The sequence below is a fragment of the Anolis carolinensis genome, chromosome 5, assembly GCF_035594765.1.
Source record: "Anolis carolinensis isolate JA03-04 chromosome 5, rAnoCar3.1.pri, whole genome shotgun sequence".
Classification (NCBI taxonomy): Eukaryota; Metazoa; Chordata; class Lepidosauria; order Squamata; family Dactyloidae; genus Anolis; species Anolis carolinensis.
Window position 1 is genome coordinate 158,208,366 of NC_085845.1, and position 21,049 is coordinate 158,229,414.

A 21,049-nucleotide genomic window follows, 5' to 3' on the forward strand; every position below is an offset into this window, starting at 1 on the left:
TTCGTCGTTCTTATCAAGCAGTGGTTCTCAACCTGGGGTCCCCAGATGTTTCGGCCTTCAATTCCCAGAAATCCCAACATATATATTCCTGTTCAAAGCAGATAATGTGGGATTTTATTCAGATGTGTGGAAGGGGTCTGGGGGCCCTTCTACACTGCCATATAACCCAGAATATCAAAGCAGAAAATCCCACAATATCTGCTTTGAACTGGATTATCTGAGTCCACACTGCCATATAATCCAATTCAATGTGGGATTTTATTCAGCTGTGTGGAAGGGGCCTAAGTGATATGGCTGTGTGGAAGTGCCCTGAGAGGCGTTTGGGCAAGTTTAAGGGCCAGGCTATGCAACCTTGTTCCTTCCATTGAGGCTTGGCCTCTAGACCGGAGCCAGGCCAAAGCATGCGAAGCCGCAGCAAGGCTCTAACTTGGCTCTTGACTCAGGAATCCAGCCAGGCTCTGCTTTCGCAGAACTTCAGCCCTGGAGGCGCGGGAGGCCCCTTTGTTTCCTCCCCGCCATTGGCCCCTCCTCCCCGTCCTCTCCCTGCCCTCCTCGCCTATTTCTCGGGCAGCCTCCAGCCTGGCTTCGTCGCCAACACCATGAGCGGTACCCTGCTGCTGAGGAGCCCCGTCTCTGTGGGCCTGAGGCGCTTTCTGAGGCCCTGCGCTGCCAAGAAGCCCTGCTTCTCCTCCTCCTCTGGAGGCGACTATGAGGCGGTCTTCAAGAGGTCGGTGGAGCAGCCCCAGGAGCTGTGGGCAGAAGCGGCGCAGGCCATCGACTGGCACAAGCCCTGGGCCAAAACCATGGAGAGGAGAGACCCCTTCAGCACCGCCTGGTGAGTGAGAGGCCCGCCGAAGCCTCGCTCGCCTCTCAACTTTGTAGACTGAGAGAAGTTACTGTCTGGGGTGTTAACTGTTCTTCCCTGCTTTTCTCTCTTGATTGAAACTACAATTCCCAGCCGGTTGGGGGATTCTGGGTGCTACAGTACAAGCATAAGTCAGAGGTAAAGGTTGCCTCAGGTCCTAACCTCAGACCTCTTAGGGCCCTTCCACACAGCCCTATATCCTAGAACAGAGGTCCTCAAACTTTTTAAGTGGAGGGCCGGTTCATGGTCCTTTAGACTGTTGTGGGGCCGAATTATCATTTGAAAAAAATACGAACTAATTCCTATGCACACTGCACATGTCTTATTAGTAGTGCCAAAACCCCCAACACAACAATGAAAGAACAATACAACATTTAAAAATAAAAAACAATTTTAACCAACATAAATCTATCAGGATTTCAATGGGAAGTGTGGGCCTGCTTCTGGCCAATGAGATAGTCAAGTTAATTAGGATTGTTGTTGTTGACAGATGCAGGCTGGGCTGTGGCGCAGGCTGGTTAGCAGCCAGCTGCAACAAATCACTCTGACCGAGATGTCATGAGTTCAAGGCCAGCCCATGCCTGCGTTTGTCTCTGTCTCTGATCTATGTTATGGCATTGAATGTTTGCCTTATATGTGCAATGCGATCCGCCCTGAGTCCCCTTCGAGGCGAGAAGGGCGGAATATAAATACTGTAAATAAATAAATAATAAATAAATTGTGTGCCTTCGAGTCATTTCAGACTTTGGGTGAGCCTAAGTCTTAAACTGAGGGTGGGGGCCAGGTAAATGACCTTGGAGGGCCACATCCGGCCCCCGGGCCTTAGTTTGGGGACCCCTGTCCTAGAATATCAAGAGAGAAAATCCCACAATATCAGTTTAGAACTGGGTTACCTGAGTCCACACTCAGATAATGTGGGTTTTTCTGCCTTGATATTCTGGGATATAGGGCTGTGTGGAAGGGCCCATAGTCCCCTTCCACACAGCTGAATAAAATCCCATATTTGCTTTGAACTGGAATATATGGCAGTGTACGGAGCCCCAGTGGTGAAGTTGGCTAAAGCACTGAGCTGCTGAACTTGCAGACCGAAAGTTTGCAGGTTCAAATCCCTGGAGCGGAGTGAGCACCCGCTATTAGCTCCAGCTTCTGCCAACCTAGCAGTTCGAAAACATGCCAATGTGAGTAGATCAATAGGTACTGCTTCAGCAGGAAGGTAACAGCGCTCCATGCAGTCATGCCAGCCACATGACCTTGGAGGTGTCTACGGACAACGCCGGCTCTTCGGCTTAGAAATGGAGATGAACACCAACCCCCAGAGTCAGACATGACTGGACTTACGTTAGGGGAAACCTTTACCTTTTATATGGCAGTGTGGACTCAGATAACCCAGGGCCCTTCCACACAACCCTATATCTCAGAATATTAAGGCAGAAAATCCCACAATATCTGCTTTGAACGGGGTTATCTGAATCCACACTGTCATATATTCCAGTTCGAAGCAGATAATGTGGGATTTTATTCAACTGTGTGGAAGGAGCCTCAGATAACCTAGTTCAAAACAGATATTGTGGGATTTTCTGCCTTGATATTCTGGGTTATATGGCAGTGCAGAAGGGCCCTTAACTGCTTGCATCTTTTTGAAAAGTTACTGTTTGTGGTATTATTATTATTTTCCCCTCTTCTCTCTTTATTAAAAGCACAGCTCCCAGCTGGTTGAGGGATTTTGGGTACTAGGATCTAGAAATGATTCTCAACCTGAAGTCTTGTACAGTTAAAGGGACCTTCCACACAGCCGTATAACCCAGAATATCAGAAAATGTGGGATTTTATTCAGCTGTGTGTGAGGGGTCATAGGTTGCGTCCCATCCCACCCTCAGTATTCTTGACTGGAAAGGTTACTGTTTGGATTACTGCACCAAACTGATTGAGGGATTCTAGGTGCTAGGATTCAAAAATAACTTTCAGTGTCAGATTTTTTTTTCAGAGTTAGAAGTGGCCTCAGTCCTACCTTCAATCCTGAATGAAAAAGTCACCGCTTGAACTACAGTGCCTAGTTGGTTGAGGATTCTGGGTGGTACAATCCAAACATAACTTTCAGCCTAAGGTCTTGCAGAAGTATAGATTGGCTTACCTTCTATGTTCCTGGTCCTTTCCATCCAGGTTGGAAAAGCTACTGTTTGAACTATTTATTATTATTATTACTATTATTATTAATAATAATAATAATAATTTTATTTCTTGCTCGCCTCTCCCCATGGCTTGAGGTGGGTCACAGCACAGTTAAAACACACAAACACTATAAAAATTCTACAAACACACATTAAAATTCAGTTCCATAAATGATACAAAAATATATTATCATTATATTTATTTATACCCCCCTTTCTCTCATGATTGAGACTACAGCTTCCAGCTGGTTGGGAGATTATGGGTGCTAGGATCTAAAACAAGTTCATTCTGAAATCTTGCAGATTTCTTGCCTCACATCCCTACCTTCTTGACTGCTTGCATCTAGACTTGTGGAAACATTATAGTTCTGATATATTGTTACTATATTTATCAATACTCAGTTTCTCTCTCTTGATCAAGACTAGAGCTATCAAGAGATTGAGGGATTCTGGGTACTAGAATCTAAAAACAACTTTTAGTCAGAGCTCTTGTAGAGGAAGAGGTTGCCTTGTGTCCCACGGTTGACTGCTTGTATCAAGGCATGGAAACGCTACTATTTGAACATGTTATATTTATTTATACAGTAGAGTTTCACTTACCCAACATAAATGGGCCGGCAGAACGTTAGATAAGCGAAAATGTTGGATAATAAGGAGGGGTTAAGGAAAAGCCTATTAAACCTCAAATTACATTGATTTTACAAATTAAGCACCAAAACATGTTTTACAACAAATCAACAGAAAAAGCAGTTCAGTACACGATAACTTTATGTAGTAATTACTGTATTTACAAATTTAGCACCAAAACATCACAATGTATTAAAAACATTGATTACAAAAACATTGAGTACTAAAAGGCAAACTGTGTTGGATGATACAGAACGTTGGATAAGCGAAGGTTGCATAAGCGAGACTCTACTGTACTCAGCTTATCTCTTTTGATCAAGACTACAGCTCCCAAGTGATTGGGAGATTCTGGCTGCTAGAATACAGAAACTGCTTTCAGTCTGATGTTGAGCTGGTGGCCCTCTCCCCAATCTTGTAGAATCAAATGCTATTACCTATACACATATTTGTCAAATTTTGCTGCTATAGCACTGTTATTACACTTTAAGAGCCTGGGCAGCATTATGTGGAATTCTGGGATGTGTAGGTTAGTGACACCCAAGACCTGTCTGGCTGAAAAATGGCCCTCCATAAATCCCACAATATCGGCTTTGAACTGGGTTATCTGAGTCCACACTCAGATAATGTGGGATTTTCTTCCTTGATATTCTGGGTTATGTGGAAGGACTATTTGGAAGGGCTTTAAGCTGACAAAGTAGGGTCCACAGAAACTGAAAAAGGCATAGCTATCACTAGAATAATGAGGGACCTGTACAGTGATACCTTTCCTTAAGAGTTTAATTCATTCCATGACTAAGCTCATAACTTCAAACACTTTTTATCTCAAAGAGAATTTCCCCAACAAAATGCATTGAAATGCCATTAGTCTGTTCTGCCCAGTGAACCTTCTTACCAATTTTTTTGTTATGTGTTTTTAAATAAGTAAATGTACTTCATAAACAACAAATAATATATAAATGCACATTCACATGGAGCAATAAAAAAGAAAGATAATCTTTAATATCGCAGAAAGAGGACTCTTCCACACAGCCCTATATCCCAGAATATCAAGGTAGAAAATCCCACAGTATCTGCTTTGAACTGGTTATCTGAGTCCACACTCAGATAATGTGGGATTTTTCTGCCTTGATATTCTGGGATATAGGGCTGTGTGGAAGGGCCCAGAGAAGCATAATTCTGTGTTGCTCTGAGCTTTTTGGGTTATATGGCCATGTTCCAGTATGGCAATGTTGCTGGAACATGGCCATACAGCCCAAAAAACTCACAACAACCCAGTGGTTCTGGCCATGAAACCCTTTGACAATACATTGAAGCATCATTTTCTTCATACTGTAGTCATTCCAGCCTCCCTCCCTCTCTTGCTCTCTCTTCCTCCTCTCTCTTCATGAATCTAAACATACCAGGAATAAAATCCACAGAAAATCAACTAACCCAAAATTCCTCAAAGTGGACAAGAGCAAAGGAGACAGCAATCTCCCAAAGCAGACAAGAGCACGAGGCACAGAGGCTGCTTATTTGAAATCCTAAAGCCCTGTACTCTTGTGCTAGCGCTTCTTCTGGCACTAGCTTTTAACTCAAATTGCTGCTCTTATGTCAAAGTGAAATCTGGGTCAAGCAACAGCTGTTAACTCAAAATGCTCTACTCTTAAGTAGAGGTTACACTGTATTAGGGTTGCACGAGTGGAAATTGGAGAGTGCTCCTGTATCTTTAGTGTTGTGTAGAATATGTAATTTCAGCAGGCTCTTGCCCAGTTGCATGACAAGCAAACTTGTTAAAATTCTCTTTTCTGCACAATCATTAAAGCAGTAGGGATGCTCTCTAGTCTTTAGTATGGCAACTCTAATCTACATACAGTATAGTCCCCATATCTCCCATGTTTACCTGAAATCATGAATAATAGTGGACCCATTATTTTTGCTATACTTGAGCTGGAAACATACCATAGAATTGCACTGGAGGACCAAAGGGAGCTCGCAACATTTCTGGGGGAATATTTTTTATAGTGTTCATAAGGGAAACCATATTGAATCCAATGAAAAGGGACATTGTGTTACTTTTTGGTTTTGTGGGGTGATGCTACATATTGAGGACTCATATTTAGGTTAATATTGTGCTTGTAAGTCACTCCTATTTTGGTCAGTACATGTGCATAGGATTGCAATTTTAACATTGTGGTATAATTCCTATCGTCTTTAAATCAAATCGTTATTACAGGTTTTTTTATAATTGGGCACTATTTGAAGGGAGTTATTTCCCTTTCCCATCTGTCTTGGGGTTAATGTATGGGAAGAGAACATTGCTCACTTGCATTAGGAATCATACTTGAGAATCTTGCATGGATAATTACTTCAGTCATGTCCAGTGTTGGACCAATAGATGTTCATCTGTTTGACCCTGTGAATCATTGGATGTTAAATGCAGGCACCATGTAGATTCATGGCTCTTAAACATTTTTGGGTGATAAATCTGTATGTGAAAATGATGGATCCTCTTCCTCAGAAAAAAATGCATTTAAACTTAGTTTTCAAGTAAAATAAAGGCCCTTGGATTAAGAACCGATAATGGAAACTTAAACTTATTTAGTGTGAAACAGATTCCTGAAAAGTGGTCTGTAGAGATTTATCAAAGCCCATTTAATATCAAATTTCTAGAGTCATTGCAGCTGCCAATAAAAATAGGTTCACTCAAAGCTTTGATCGTTTCAGTCGAGGTCAAGGACGGACTCAGACAATGATTAACCTAAATCAATATTTCAGCCATCCTGGAATTTTACCCTTATTGTGACAAATTGGATAGGAAAATGACTTGTTTTAACTGCCTGCTGACATTTTGGCTTGCTATTAATGACATTTATTTTGGTCTTTTATTTTTAAACAGATTTTAGTCTAGGCTGGTTTGCATAATACACATATCTTCTGGCTTGAGTGTTCCAGGAAATATTTTAGAATATTGTTAGGAAGACGTTACTGAGGAGAGATGTCAGGAATTTTTGCATTGGCAGAGGTGGAAGGGGTGTAGTTGCCCACATGGGAATTGGTGATGATCTTATCTGATAGTTAAACATCTTTTAATACTTTGCTTTTGTCTCCTGAGCATGTATTGATGAGGATCAGGACTTTTTTGGGAACAATTACAGTGGTTAGAAGTCCCCCAGCTACAAAAGCAGTGTTCCAACATTCTGTCTTTCATCTAAGACGTACCTTCCAATTGTTCTGATTTGACAGGGACTAATACTCTGTTGCTCTGTTTTTGCAGCAGTTTTTAAAAGGTTCTAGTTTCTCTTCCTTCCTTTCACTTTCCTCTTTGCCCCCAACTTATGGTACTTCAGTTGCTGCAAACTGAGTTCTAAGTGTAAAAGGAGTCAACAGCAGGGAGAGGAACAGAGGAGATGGATCTTCGCCCCTTCTACACTGCTATAAAATCTGGATTATCCAAGCAAATAATCCACATTATATGCTTTGAACTGGATTGTATGAGGGCCCTTCCAGACAGGCCAAAAATCCAAGAGGATTTGTGCTTTTAAATCCCACTTTCTCTCGGGATGGAGGCCACACAGCTGGCCTAGACACTGTGCTTTTGCAGGGGTGGTGTCCAGATACTCATCCCTGCTGATCCGAGATCAGCAAGGGTGGGCATTGGCACTGCCAGTCTTCCCCTCCTCGCCCTCTATTTCCCTCTACTTTTCCCTTCACTCCCCCTTTTCTTGGAAGAGTCGAAAGAGGTCTTTGGGTAGGGGAGGGGGATTTCTCCTCCAAGGCCCCCTGTATGGAAGGCCTAGAGCAGGGGTCCCCAAACTAAGGCCCGGGGGCCAGATGCAGCCCTCCAAGGTCATTTACCTGGCCCCCGCCCTCAGTTTTATAATATAATATATTGTATATACATATAATATTGATAATAATATTATAATGTAATACAATATAACACTAATAATAATACCATATAATAATATTAATTATATATTCTATATTACATATAATATTACTAATAATATTACAGTATAGTGGAATAGTTCAATAAAGTAATATATAATGCTAATATTGTGCTATGCTAATAATATAATATATTGTATGTACATATAATTTGTAAGCCACTCTGAGTCCCCTTTGGGGTGAGAACGGTGTGATACAAATGTAGTAAATAAATGAAGTAAATAAATAAATAATAAATAAATACATTTTAGACTTAGGCTCGCCCGAAGTCTGAAATGATTTGAAGGCACACAACAACAACGACAACAACAACAACCCTAATTAACTTGACTATCTCATTGGCCAGAAGCAGGAGCACACTTCCCATTGAAATCCTAATAAATGTATGTTGGTTAAAATTATTTTTATTTTTAAATATTGTATTGTTCTTTCATTGTTGTTGTTGTTGTTTTTGCACTACAAATAAGACATGTACAGTGTGCATCGGAATTTGTTTGTATTTTTTTTTCAAATGATAATCCGGCCCCTCAACAGTCTGAAGGATTGTGGACCGGCCCTCGGCTTAAAAAGTTTGAGGACCCCTGGCCTAGAGCCTTGAGAAAGCAATGGGAGGCAGGAGGAAAGGAAGGAAAACACATGTTTTCCATGCCTGCAGGTTTAACATTTTGTGTTTCAATCATGTTTTATTAAGTTGCTATTTTATCTCTATATGTTAATGTTTAAAATTTTATAACTGCACTTTTTTCATTTGATGTATTTTACATCGTTATTGTTTTTACCTGGGCACGGCCCCATGTAAGCCACCCCGAGTCCCTTTGGGGAGATGGTGCCGGGGTATAAAAATAAAGTTGTTATTTATTTATTTATTTATTTATTTATTATTTACACAGGCATAGACAGGGATGTGTTTCTCAGGAGGAATCAGGTTTAAAGAACAGCTTTTAAACACATTTTTCTTCCTTTAACTTAATTCCTCCTGATTGGCTGAACATCGTTTAGCCACACACACCCCTTTTAACTCAATTTAACCCTGGTTATAATGCATGTGTAAAAGGGTCCTGAGTCTACTCCCCACATAATCCAGTTTAAAACAGATAATCTGGACTTCATAAGGCAGTGTAGAAGGTGCCCATGTCCTTCCCAATAGACTGAGGGAAAAGAAAACCATGGCAGCCTCCTTTCGTTTCTGTAGTTTTCCTCATTAATGAAATTTGCCATTTCATCCACAATCTAATGTTACTTGAGCAGACATGCTCTGGTTTTAATCTGAAATGTTGGAGGCTATGTCTAAGGTAAAAGTAAAAGTTTTCCCATGACATTAAGTCTAGTCATATCCAACTCTTGGGGTTGGTGCTAATCTCCATTTCTGGTTGTCTGTAGATGCCTCCTAAGTCATGCGGCCGGCATGACTGCATGGAGCACCTTTACCTTCCAGCCGGAGCAGTGCCTATTAATCTACTCACATTTGCATGCTTTCAAACTGCTAGGTTGGCAGAAGCTGGGGCTAACAACGGGAGTTCACCCCGTTCCCTGGATTCGAACCGCCAACCTTTCGGTCAGCAAGTTCAGCAGCTCGGCGGTTTAATCTGCTTTGCCACTGGGGGCTCCACAGTATCTAAGAACCAGGAATCAAAGGTCTTGGACCAGAATAGAGTATGTTTATCTTTCTTGGACTCGATTTTGTAGTTGAACTTGAGGTGATAAAGTTTCCAAAGCTGGGATGGTATGGACACACAGGATTTTCAGCTGCTCAAAAAACAAATGTTTATAATCCTGCTTCACTGAGCGAAGGGGGAATTACTTTTAAACCTATTTTTACTTTTTTCTTTCTTTTTAGGTTTGTTGGGGGAGAGCTGAATATTTGTTATAATGCTGTAGATCGACATATTAAAAATGGGCGAGGAGATCAGATCGCAATCATACATGACAGCCCTGTAACAAATACTAAAGAGTCGGTAACATACAAAGAAGTTCTTCAGCAGGTGTGTTTAATAGTTTTACTTAGCAAGATGGTGTAATGAAATTTGTCAAAATTACTATGTTGACCAGTATTTATTTCTCATGTCAGAAGCGAACCGAGGGTACAAGTTGTAATGGATTTGCAAACGTAAAGATTTTTTTTAAAAAAGAAAAATACCTTGGCATTAGTACTAAATGTCTTTTGCCTAGTAGCTGGCCACTTGGAGTGCCTCTGGTGTTGATGGTTAGAAGGTGTGCATGTAGCAAGGGCTCAGAATGCATTGCAGTAGGTGGTCTGTAGTTTGCTCTTCTCCACAGTTGCATGTTGCTGACTCCATTTTGTAGCCCTATTTCTTAAGGTTGGCTTTGCATCTCGTGGTGCCAGAGCGCAGTCTGTTCAGTGATTTAAGGCATTGCTGTGCTGGCTGATATCCGAACAGGGGATGTGCCGGAGATGTCAATGCCTTGGTCCTTTCATTGTTGGCTGCTGCTTCCCGGCGGATGTCAGGTGGTGCAATGCCGGGTAAGCAGTATAATTTCTCCAGTGGTATAGGACGTAGACATCCTGTGATAATGCGACATGTCTCATTAAGAGCCACATCCACTGTTTTAACGTGGTGAGATGTATTCCACACTGGGCATGCATATTCAGCAGCAGAGTAGCAAAGTTATCCAGTATGCAATGGCATTATTGCATTAGTGTAAATAGCATAATGCTAGTTGCAACCTGGTTATAGACTATGTGTATAGACTTACCGTATATCTTGGAAAAAGATACAGAAAATATTCCTATCTACGTTAAATACACTGAGTATATCACTAGTAAATGAAACTTACACTTTCGATTCAGTTTGTGTTGGTTCAGGTTAGTTCAGTATAGTTGCATTTATTTATATACCTTTCTCTCAGTTCCCATTCATTTTATTGTAATAACAAACATTCCCATCTAAAGCTTTTGTATATGACATGTGATATTTGTATGATCGGTGGGAAAGCATGCAGATCAAACAACATAGCTGTGTTATGGTTTCTCTCTTTTTTTGTATCTGTTTGATGGAATAGTGTGTGGTTTTGTTCCTTGATGTATTTTTATATGCAATTTTATCAGTATTTCCAGCCGACATTTGGAATATCTTGTAGTTCTGTTAATGTTTCAATGGAGATAGGCTTCTAACTTCAGGCCAAGATTCAGAGATCCACAGGCGAATTCTTTGCACCCAAGGAAGGTTCAGACACATACATTATTGAACACCTTATGTGTCTTCACAATTATGCAAAGTGCTTTTGAAGTGAAAGCGTTTTCGAAAGCAGTATGTGACATGTCATGGGGATATGCTACTGTTCAGATGAAAGAAATAAAATTTTCTGATATGAATGAACTGGCCTTCTGCAGCAACTCAATAATTATCTGAATTCTGGATTTAGATCCAAAATCAAATATAGTTGTGCGGCTTCTGCTTCCTGAACAGTTAAATGTATCTTTGTCTTTTTAATAACTAGATAACAGTGCGATTTGCTTTTTTTTAATGCAACATCTTTTTTTTCTTATTTACAAAAAAGTAGCCCGGAAGTGTAAAAATAGCTGCTAATTTGACAAAGAAACAAGTGTCTAGTATCACACATTCATAATAGCACAGCTTGCATTGCATCCTACGTCTTAGAGCTATTATTATGTAATTTACTTTACTGCATGTTTCTTTTACATAGCGAGTACACTTTGTGAGTGTGCAAGTTTCCTGTAAAACCAAAGCATGGTTTGTGATTGTCATAGTTTAGGACCAAGCCATAGTTTGAACTTTGAAATACAGATAAATCATGATTTAAAGCTGCTTTGCTGGCTGTTATTTTCTGTCAGCATTAAGTATGATTTGTCAGTTTAGTGAAAGGTTCTATAAGTTCTTTGTAAACCGCTTCCTTCAACTTGGTTTGTTGTAATGCCTAAATTGGTAATGCATTTGCATGTAGTAGTTCTAATTCAGCCCTTTATTCTTAGGCTAAATAATGTATCTATGTAAGGAGATGAATTGCTTCTTAAAGTTATGTGCAAGAGGGTTATTTTCTCTCTGGATTTCGTAAAAGTGAAGGTTGTGAGGACACAGAGTTAATACCTTCAGGGGATGTGCTAACTCAGTAACATCTGCAACTGAAAGGTCATTTAGACCTTTTTCTTAGGATTTTTATGGTTCTTGAAAATTGGTTCCTTATGAAAACATTGATTACTAGTTAAATAAAAGTTGGGATTGAGATGAACATTTTGCTGGTTCTTTCTAAATTGTTCTTCTGTGTACTGCTTTGAGTGACTTACTGCTAACCGGATAATGAAGTACAGTAGAGTCTCACTTATCCAACACTCGCTTATCCAACGTTCTGGATTATCCAACGCATTTTTGTAGTCAATGTTTTCAATATATCATGATATTTTGGTGCTAAATTCATAAATACAGTAATTACAACATAACATTACTGCGTATTGAACTACTTTTTCTGTCAAATTTGTTGTACAACATGATGTTTTGGTGCTTAATTTGTAAAATCATAACCTATTTTGATGTTTAATAGGCTTTTTCTCAGTCTCTCCTTATTATCCAACATATTCGCTTATCCAACATTCTGCCGGCCCGTTTATGTTGGATAAGTGAGACTCTACTGTACAGAAATCTTACCATCCAATGAAGTCAGTCTGCTTGCGCCTCTGTTTCTATTGATTAAAGTGAATCTTTGCTTAATGTAATATGAAGTGGGGTAGAATGATAATTCTGAATTGTATATTAGTATACATATCCTGATTTGTTTATAGAACAGCATTTCAGTTTACACTTAACTCTGAAATTGTGCTGACGTTCATTATAAATACTGTTTTCCTTACAGAATTCTGAACTTTGTATGTTTATATATTTTTAATGATTTGAGTTTTCAGGCAAAAGTGTCATGGAGAACCAAACTGAGAAAAACTTTTCACTTTTAATTACATGCTTTTTAGGAATGTCAACTACAAGAATGATGTAAAGGTTAACTGTCAATGTGTGGCATCATGCCAAATCTTTTGAGTATTGAAAATAACCTAAACAGTTACAGAGAAAACAAGAGACATTGTTAGATAACAATATTTGACAGGAATGTATTTTTAAATATCAACATTAAACACCAAACTATTTGAAATCTGCTTTTTCCCTTTTAAATATTTTAATGCATTAGTAGTATATTTTAACATTTTCAGTTATGAAAGATCCTAAGACAGATATATGAGCTAGTGTGGTGTAATTCTTTGAGCAGGAGAGTACGATTGTGGAGAACAGGGTTTGAATCTTTGCAGAACCATAAAAACCCCTAAGTGATCTTATTTAAGTCACATTTCATCCTTAGAGAAAAGCAAAGGTAATGCCCTCTGAACAAAGAAAATTCTATGATAAGTTTCCTTTATGGTTGCCATAAGAGGGGGATGACTTGAAGGTGAACAACAATGATAATACATGCTTCTATTTCTAGAGGGTGTGTGTGTGTGTGTGTACACTGACGTAAATAAATCTATATATATATAAAAGAGTGATGGAATCGCGGCGCCGAGCAAAACAACAAAACTAAAGGCCCCCCAACCTCGAAACTTGACAGCACAACCCATCATCCACGCCTCTAGGTTGATACAACAAACATCACGTCAAGAACCTCCACGGGGCCTTAAAAACCCAGCCGTGAGCCTGGTCTGAGCTGTGGGCCTCGTGGGAGGGAGGCCAGAATGCCCCATGGTGGTCGGAGGAGGGGCCTCCACGCGGCGGGGCCCGTGACGCCCGCCGAAGAGGAGGGCCGTGGGATAAGAGTTGTCAGGCCGCGGCAGGGCCCGAGCAGGCGTGGAACAACCCCCCCCCCCCCGAAGAGCCACCGCGGCCTCCTCCATGCGCCACAGGCCGGAGGGAGGCTGCCCCCCGAAAAGCTACCTCAGCCTCCTGCCAGCCGGAGGGAGGCCGCGAGGCCCCAAAGTTTTTTTTTAATGTTGAGGCCTGCAGAGGCGAAGGTGGGGGGGGCCTTCCAGAAAGGCAGCCCCCCCCCAAAGACCACCGCAGCCTCCTCCGTGCCCTGCAGGCCTCAGGGCGGCCCCGGCCATGAGAGAGGCAGTGCCCGAACCTTCCCCCCCGAAGAGCCACCTCCGCCTCCCGCCAGGCTGGAGGGAGGCTGCAAGGCCGCAATGTTTATTTTCTTTTAACTATTTATTTTCTTTTTGAGATAGAGGCCTGAAGGGGTGGCCTCAAGGCCGGGAAGTGCCGCGGCCCCAAGGAGGGAGGCTGCGAGGCCGCAATGGTTATTTTATTTTATTTTATTTGAGATGGAGGCCTGCAGAGGCGGAGGCAGGGGTGGCCGCAGGGCCGGGAAGAGCCCCCCCTGCCTTGTCCTGAAGGCCCACATGGGCCGGGCCTGGAGAGTGAAACGGCGACCTGAGGCCGTGAAGGCCTAGGCAGGGCCACCCGGGAGCAGGGCCTTGGCTCCTTGCACCCCCCTCCCTCCCCTTTTTCCCTCTTCCCTCAGCTGCCTGGGCCTCTGTCTCTCTTCCAGGGATTGGAAAGAGGGGCCGCCTGCCTGTAGTCTCAGGCAACAAATATAATATCTAAAATTACTGTGGTGTAATAATACAGAACAATATAATCTATAAAATCAGGACATTAAATAAAGAACAACACTCTGAAATGGGAATTCCAGCAAGGAAACAACCAGGGCCAGCTAACACCTCCCAACAAAGGATTCCCCCAGGCAGGAAGCAACCAGGCTTGCAAACAGCAAGGCTATTCAGTGCTGTTCAACCTGACCAACCAAGATTTCCCCTTGATAGTACACCCTCAGGGTTTCAAGCCATGAGGCTACTCCATCTCATTCAACCTGCCCAAGAAAGGATGCCCCTATGTAAAAAGCAGTCAGTCTTTGAAACAGTGAGGCTATTCAGTGCAATTCAAATTGGCCAAAAATCCATTTCCCTACAACGCAGGTACCCAGCCTTCCAAGCAGCAAACCTATTCCATTGTATTCCTGCTCACCAAACAAGGATTCACGTAAGGACAAAACACCCAGACTTTAAGACTGCAAGGCTATTCACTGCTATTCCAACTGGTCAACAAATGATTCCCATCAGCCACAGCAACGCGTGGCTGGGTACAGCTAGTACATATATAATTGCTACAGTTTCTCTTGTGGACAAGGCATAAGTGAAAAAGTTGTGGATTGAGCTGCTAAACTTTAAGCCTAACTTAAAATAACTTGCACCCTATTAATGGGAGACTGTTGTCTAGTATTGTGAAGGGAAGACTGAAGAACAACTTAATGGTTCGTTATGCATTGAACTACAGAAAAAGCAGAAAAGATGCAAACATAGCAATATTTTTCTCTATGCTTTTTAAAATACACAAATATTTGCATATCAATTTGCTAAACGTTCCTTTCACATTCCTGCAAGACCTGTTGGCAAGCATCAGACTTGGTAAAGAAAGTACCATAGTCTGTTTTGATTCAGGAATGTAATAGTGCTCCTACAGACCCCAACTCAGATTTTTAAAAAGCTACGTAGGAAGGAGAAAGTATATAATTAGTTTGCAGTGGAAAGTCATTGTTGCAGGCTTGAACAGCAAAACTGCCATCCTTAAGATTTTATTCAACTTTATTAGCACCCTGCTAACTACCTTGTTTTATGATTTGGTGTGTGTGTGTGTGGGGGGGGGGGGGGATTGATTAAGTTTTCGCATTTATATACTTTTTAAATCCATATAAATGAGATGGAATGTAATAAACATGAGTAAATTACTTACCCAGGAGCATTTTTTAAAATACACTTGTCATAATTTTCAAGGATTTGCTTCTTTTCCAGCAGGTAGTTTATGAACCACAGTTTATAGTGAAAGTATTTCTGTTAGCTCCCTTAATGATGATGACAAGTAAACATTGGTCCACTTTATCTTATTCTGTATCTTAATATTTTTTATTCTAAATTCTGACTGGTTAATAAAACAAATACCCTATTTATGAAACCTAAATTGTATAATTTGTGCAATTTCTCCCTCCTTTTTAAAATTTCTGTCATGTTTCCAATGTTCATACTGTTGGTTTTGTAACATGATGATCCATGCTTATATTTTTTAAAATTTCCAGTGAACCAAATATTCTTATTTTTACAGTTGAATTCCAGCTTTGCTAGGCCAGAAATATCTCTGCAGCAGTATTTTTATCTTGATTTGGTCCAAATATTTCAAGCATAATTTTGAATTTTTTAAAATGTATAAAAATAGTTTGTGTTATGTGAATAACTTTTATATTTTGCCTGTTCAGGTTTCCAAGTTAGCTGGTGTCATGAGAAGCCATGGAGTAAAGAAAGGAGACTGTGTGGTCATCTACATGCCAATGATTCCACAGACTATGTACACTATGTTAGCATGTGCAAGAATAGGAGCGATACATAGTCTCATTTTCGGTGGATTTGCTTCAAAAGAGCTTTCTACACGCATTGATCATGCCAAGGTAACCTTTTTTATCAGATTTGTGGGAAATTAAGTAGCCACTATATCCAATGTCATCTGTTCAGGGAAAGTTGTGAAGAGATTTTTTTAAAGAGACTAGCCAGTGTGACATTATGGTTTGAATTTTTGGTAGTTCTTGTGCTTTGGACTTCAGCTCTCAAAAGCCACAGCCAGCTTGGCCAGTAATCAGGAATTCTGGGAGCTGAAGTCCAAAACACCTGGAGGACCAACATTTGGGAACCGCTGGGTTTGAGTGTTGGACTACAATTGTGGAGACCAAAGTTTGAAGTCTTTGCTGGCCATAAAAATCCTATAGGTGACCCTGGACAGAGTCAAGAATACACTCCTAGCCCCTGCAATGGGTTCACCTTAGAGTTGCCATTAAATCAGAAATTACTTGAATTCCCATACCAACTACAACAACCACCATAACCACTAGTCAGGCTAGTGTTTACTTTTTAATCATTAAGTATCTTTTGTAGACTTACCATATTTGAAGACGATATGCTCTCTTTAAATGTTTTGGCTAGTCTTGATTTTTGGACTATATCTCTCTCTTCAGTCTGTAATAAAAATGTATTATGGACAAGTGTGCTTTGACAAATTGTAAATTATTACTTTCTCTTTCTCTTAGTGAAGGAGAATCCTGTTTAGGTATTGTTAGTTATAATTCTCTGTAGTAGTATTTGCTAGATAAAATTGAAATTGGTTCTATGAGGTTCTTAACACAGTCCCAGTAAAATCTATCTTCCTTTCTCTATTCAAATTCCTTATTCAGGAAGTGCTTTTAAAATGCAAGTATACAGTCAATGTTATCCATGGAAAATAATTGCTTTCATGTTCTACTTTGGAAAATGTGCAATGTATCAGTTGAAACATATGCTGAATTTTAAATAGCTTGGGAAATACTGCATCCCTCTGCCATTGATTATTGTTAGTTTTGCCTGGTTAGGTGAACAGTGGTTGAAGATCATCACTGTAATTAGTTTGCTTAATCATATGACAAGTAGACTGTTGCCATACACCAAATAGTGTTGTCTCTAGCTTTATATCCCTGTCTTTGTAAAATGCACCCCTAGAGTAATATGTTCTAGTGCTTTTAAAGTGCTTGAAATTTTCTATTCAATGGTGATAATGCAGTTGTGACAATAAAATTTGAGTAGCGGAGACAATTTAGTTTTTATGAAATATCATTAGTTTTGTTTTCCTATGTGCTTTCCACCTATGCTAGATCTTTTTTTTTCAAATGGAAATTGCTTTGGAATGAACCATTAGTTTGAACATGTATTTTTATAGACCAAACACATACTTTAAACATTTGGAATATATTCCTGTTTCATAAAAGTATACAGTCTCTATTTCTGCATTAAGAGCTTTCATTTTTAATAAGTTTCTCTGAAAAACCATGGCTTATACAGGGTGTTTGAAAAAGAACTCCCTAGTTTTAAGTATAAATACATTAAAACTAGGGAGTTCTTTTTCAAACACCCTGTATTAATGAGGGTTGTACCCATGGTTACAATTTGGAAAATGTAAAGTTTATTTCAAAAATAAAATGAGCATTATTTTGGCTGATTTCAGCACTAAAATATCAAAATCAGGACAGCATTCAAATCAGAAATGGAGAACGTATATCCCTCCAGATATTGCTGGATTGCAGTTCCCATCAGTCCCAGCCAGCTTAGCCAGTGGTGGTGGGTGATTAAAAATTCAGTCCAACAATATATGGAGGCCACATATTTCCCACCCCTGATTCAAAGAGATACTTACATTTTACTGGAGTGTTCCAATTCCTCTTCAGTTCATGAGTAGCATTTGTTCGTTCATTCATTCATTCACTCAGCTATACTTACATAAAATAATTTTTTTCTCATACTTGCAGTGAGAAAAAAGTTAACATTTGATGTATGAATAATCTACATATGATTGGGCAGATGGGCTTTTTCCCTTGTTATAAATTGGAAAATTAGGTACAGGAATAACTGGTATGACTAGCACTGAATTCTAGTTTTCATTAATATTTTGGGAGCTGATTTGCATACGTTGATGTTTATGAACTGGATTTTGTTTAGCACCTTAATCTTAAAGAAACCACCAGTATAGTACTTGAAAGACCTGTCATGTTGTATGTTTCAGAAGTAACATTTGAATTTATAATTTAAAAACTTTTTTTAGCCCAAACTGATTGTAACAGCAACATTTGGAATAGAACCTGGAAGAAAAGTTGAATATCTACCACTTTTAGAAAAAGCCCTGGAGATGATAAAGCACCAACCTGAGAAAGTTTTAATTTACAGCCGCCCTAATATGGTAGGGTTACAGCATATTATTTTACACATATACTTGAACTAATTTTTCTTTTGATTTATATTTTCTCTGAACATTTAACTGGAGTATTTCATTTTGTGCAATTTAAATTGCATGTCATAAGCTCTTTGGTGACCTCCTGCTGCTTTGCTTATTTGAAGTATATAATGCTGTTCGTTTTAATATAGCGTCTGAAATTCTTTTGGTTGAGGTAATAGATATATTTGATGTCTCTGCAAGAAAATCTTGTTTTTTGTTTTGCTTTGGGAAGTGTAATTTAAATGGTCACATTTTTATTTCTCCTCTGGTGTCCAGGAGCCTGCCCCTCTGAGACCAGTACGTGATCTGGATTGGCATGAAGAAATAGCAAAAGCAAATCCGTGTGATTGCATCCCTGTTCTTTCAGACCATCCTCTTTATATTCTTTATACATCAGGAACAACTGGCACACCCAAGGTAGACACTGTCTTTCACTATAAGGGTGACCAATTTTTTTTTTATTCCACATGAAGAAGGATTTAATTAAAGGCAGAAAATGTTTTCCTTGCTTAGTGCTCATAAGAGATTGAATATTACTGGACCTGGTTTTATTTCATTGCCCCACATAATTTATAGTGTTTCAAATATATTATCTCTGGATATTTGATTTGGGTTTCTTCCCTCCCATGGAATTGTTCCCTGCCCAAAGTTACATCTTTTATGGTATATACACTGAGGTGTCCAACTAGTTGTGTTGTGTCTCTGATTCAGATTTTAGGTATTCTAGATGGTACTGCACAGCTTTTTTTATTCTGTGCTTTGGAGAAGATCAAATAATTTGTTTGTAGAGTAGTAGTGCTATATGGAGGAACTCAATGAAATATGCTGTATGAAGCAATAATAGTAAACATTAGAGAGAATCTTACAAATAAATATGAAGCAAAAGGAATGCCTTAAACAACACAAATGAGTTGGCTATGGTAGGTAAGAATGAGCATGAAAAGACATAGTTTCCTTCCCTGAAGAAATACGTTGAGCGTCCTCCGATGTTAATAAGTGCAACTAATTGAGTGTTACTTGCACAGTTGAATGGTGAAAATTCTCACTCATGCTCACTTTTATGTTTGGCAATTATTTTGCAATCTTATTTAAAACCTTAAAAAAAACCCGGAGTGTGTTGGAGGCTCCTTCTTTGGGGGCTTTTAAGAAGAGGCAGAATGGCCATCTGTCGGGGGTGCTTTGAATGTGATTTTCCTGCTTCTTGGCAGGGGGTTGGACTGGATGGCCTGTGAGGTCTCTTCCAACTCTATGATTCTATCTGCCCTGCTGCTCAATAGTCTAGCTGGGGCGATCTTAGAGTCGAAGTTGGCTTATAGTATTGGGGTACTTCAACATCCGTGCTGAGAGTGCCCTTTCAGAAGTCACTTAGGATTTCATGTCTCCGTGTTTCTGTCATATGTAGTATATGATCCCTCTCATGCCAGTGGGTACATTCTAGCTCTTGTTTTCAGAACTGTGTGTGATGTTCGAGTTCTTGGTGTGCAGGAAGTGTATAGATCTCTATTTCCATGGAGAGATCACTGCCTGATTGGTTTTAGATGCATCTGCAGAGGTAGGGCACCAATTAAGTTGGTCTCCCCCAGGAGGCTTATGCAACTAATGCTTATGCATCTTCTGATGGCTCTTGATTAGTTTCCTATTCCCTTAGCAAATGATTCTCTGGGATGGAACCTGGGATGGAATTCTGGGATTTCTGCAGCAGCTAGGAGCACACATAATTAAAGCTAGTGCCATATCTCTGCCTGTTCCTTGGAACATCTGTCTCTGCCACTGTAATTCATGCCCCAATTACATCACAATTGGATCCCTTTAACACATTCTAAATAGGGCTGCCTTTGAGGAGTGTTTGGAAATCTCAAGTGACCACAAAACCTGCAGTCACTGGTTATAGGGCTGATTCCTTGTTGCAACTAATTCACTGTTTCTTTGTTTCTGGGAAATATTCAGAGTGCTTGTTATGGGCCTGTAAAGCCCTACATGGCTTGAGTCCAGGATATCTGAACAACCATATTCTCTCATATGTGCTTGCTTGATCTGTAATACATTTGTGGGAAGCACTTCTTTTGATACCACCGCTTTCATTGGCATGTTTGGTGGAAACATGGGAGAATGCTTCTTGGTTGGTGGACCCAGAGTTTTGAAGTACTTTTCCTAGGGAGGTTGGGATGAATACTCCTGTCTTAGTCTAGTAGGCCTTTGGGAATTGACTGGTTTACAAGAGAAAGAGTCTTAATTTTCTTGTAAATTTAATATGATGTGGACATTTTAATCTAGTGTTTTTGTTGTAATTTTCTATTTTCAGTATGATGCATTGAATCTCAGTTTGGGAGAAGGTTGTGGTTTGAAGAAAGGGATGGTTTTTTTTGTTTTAAAAAGGTTATTCATGCTTTTGAAGCAAGTCAAGGAGATCTAAAAAGATGACAGAATTACCACTCTGTTGCCCATCAGAGCATGGTGGGAGTGGGTTTTTTCCCTTTTAAAACAAATTCAAGGGATTTGATGATTGAGTATGTATATCTCCAATATTTCATAGGGGCCACTGTGTCTCCCAGCCTTTTAAGGTGTTAATCCCAGTTGGCCTCTGAATGAGTTATGAAGATGCTGAGGAAATCACATGCATGTGTTTCTTCCATAGTTTCTGAGTCAGAGGTACAGGTAGCAGT

The 21,049-nt window shown here is 40.0% G+C and overlaps 1 protein-coding gene across 6 annotated transcripts in view; it reads left to right on the plus strand.

The window, feature by feature from the left end:
* The first annotated feature begins 386 nt into the window (after window positions 1–386).
* The window catches only part of acss3 (acyl-CoA synthetase short chain family member 3), a 98,359-nt gene continuing 77,696 nt past the window's right edge, over window positions 387–21,049 (plus strand). For 4 of the 6 annotated variants that reach the window (XM_062982682.1, XM_008110915.3, XM_062982681.1 and 1 more), the window contains exons 1-5: window positions 387–835; window positions 9,428–9,572; window positions 15,853–16,041; window positions 18,216–18,350; window positions 18,663–18,803. In XM_062982682.1, coding sequence (XP_062838752.1) covers window positions 402–835; window positions 9,428–9,572; window positions 15,853–16,041; window positions 18,216–18,350; window positions 18,663–18,803 — 1,044 coding nt within the window. In that variant the 5' untranslated portion in view covers window positions 387–401. Of the gene's footprint in view, window positions 836–9,427; window positions 9,573–15,852; window positions 16,042–18,215; window positions 18,351–18,662; window positions 18,804–21,049 lie in introns of those variants that run through there. The other 2 variants (XM_062982683.1, XM_062982684.1) reach the window with 2 other exon arrangements.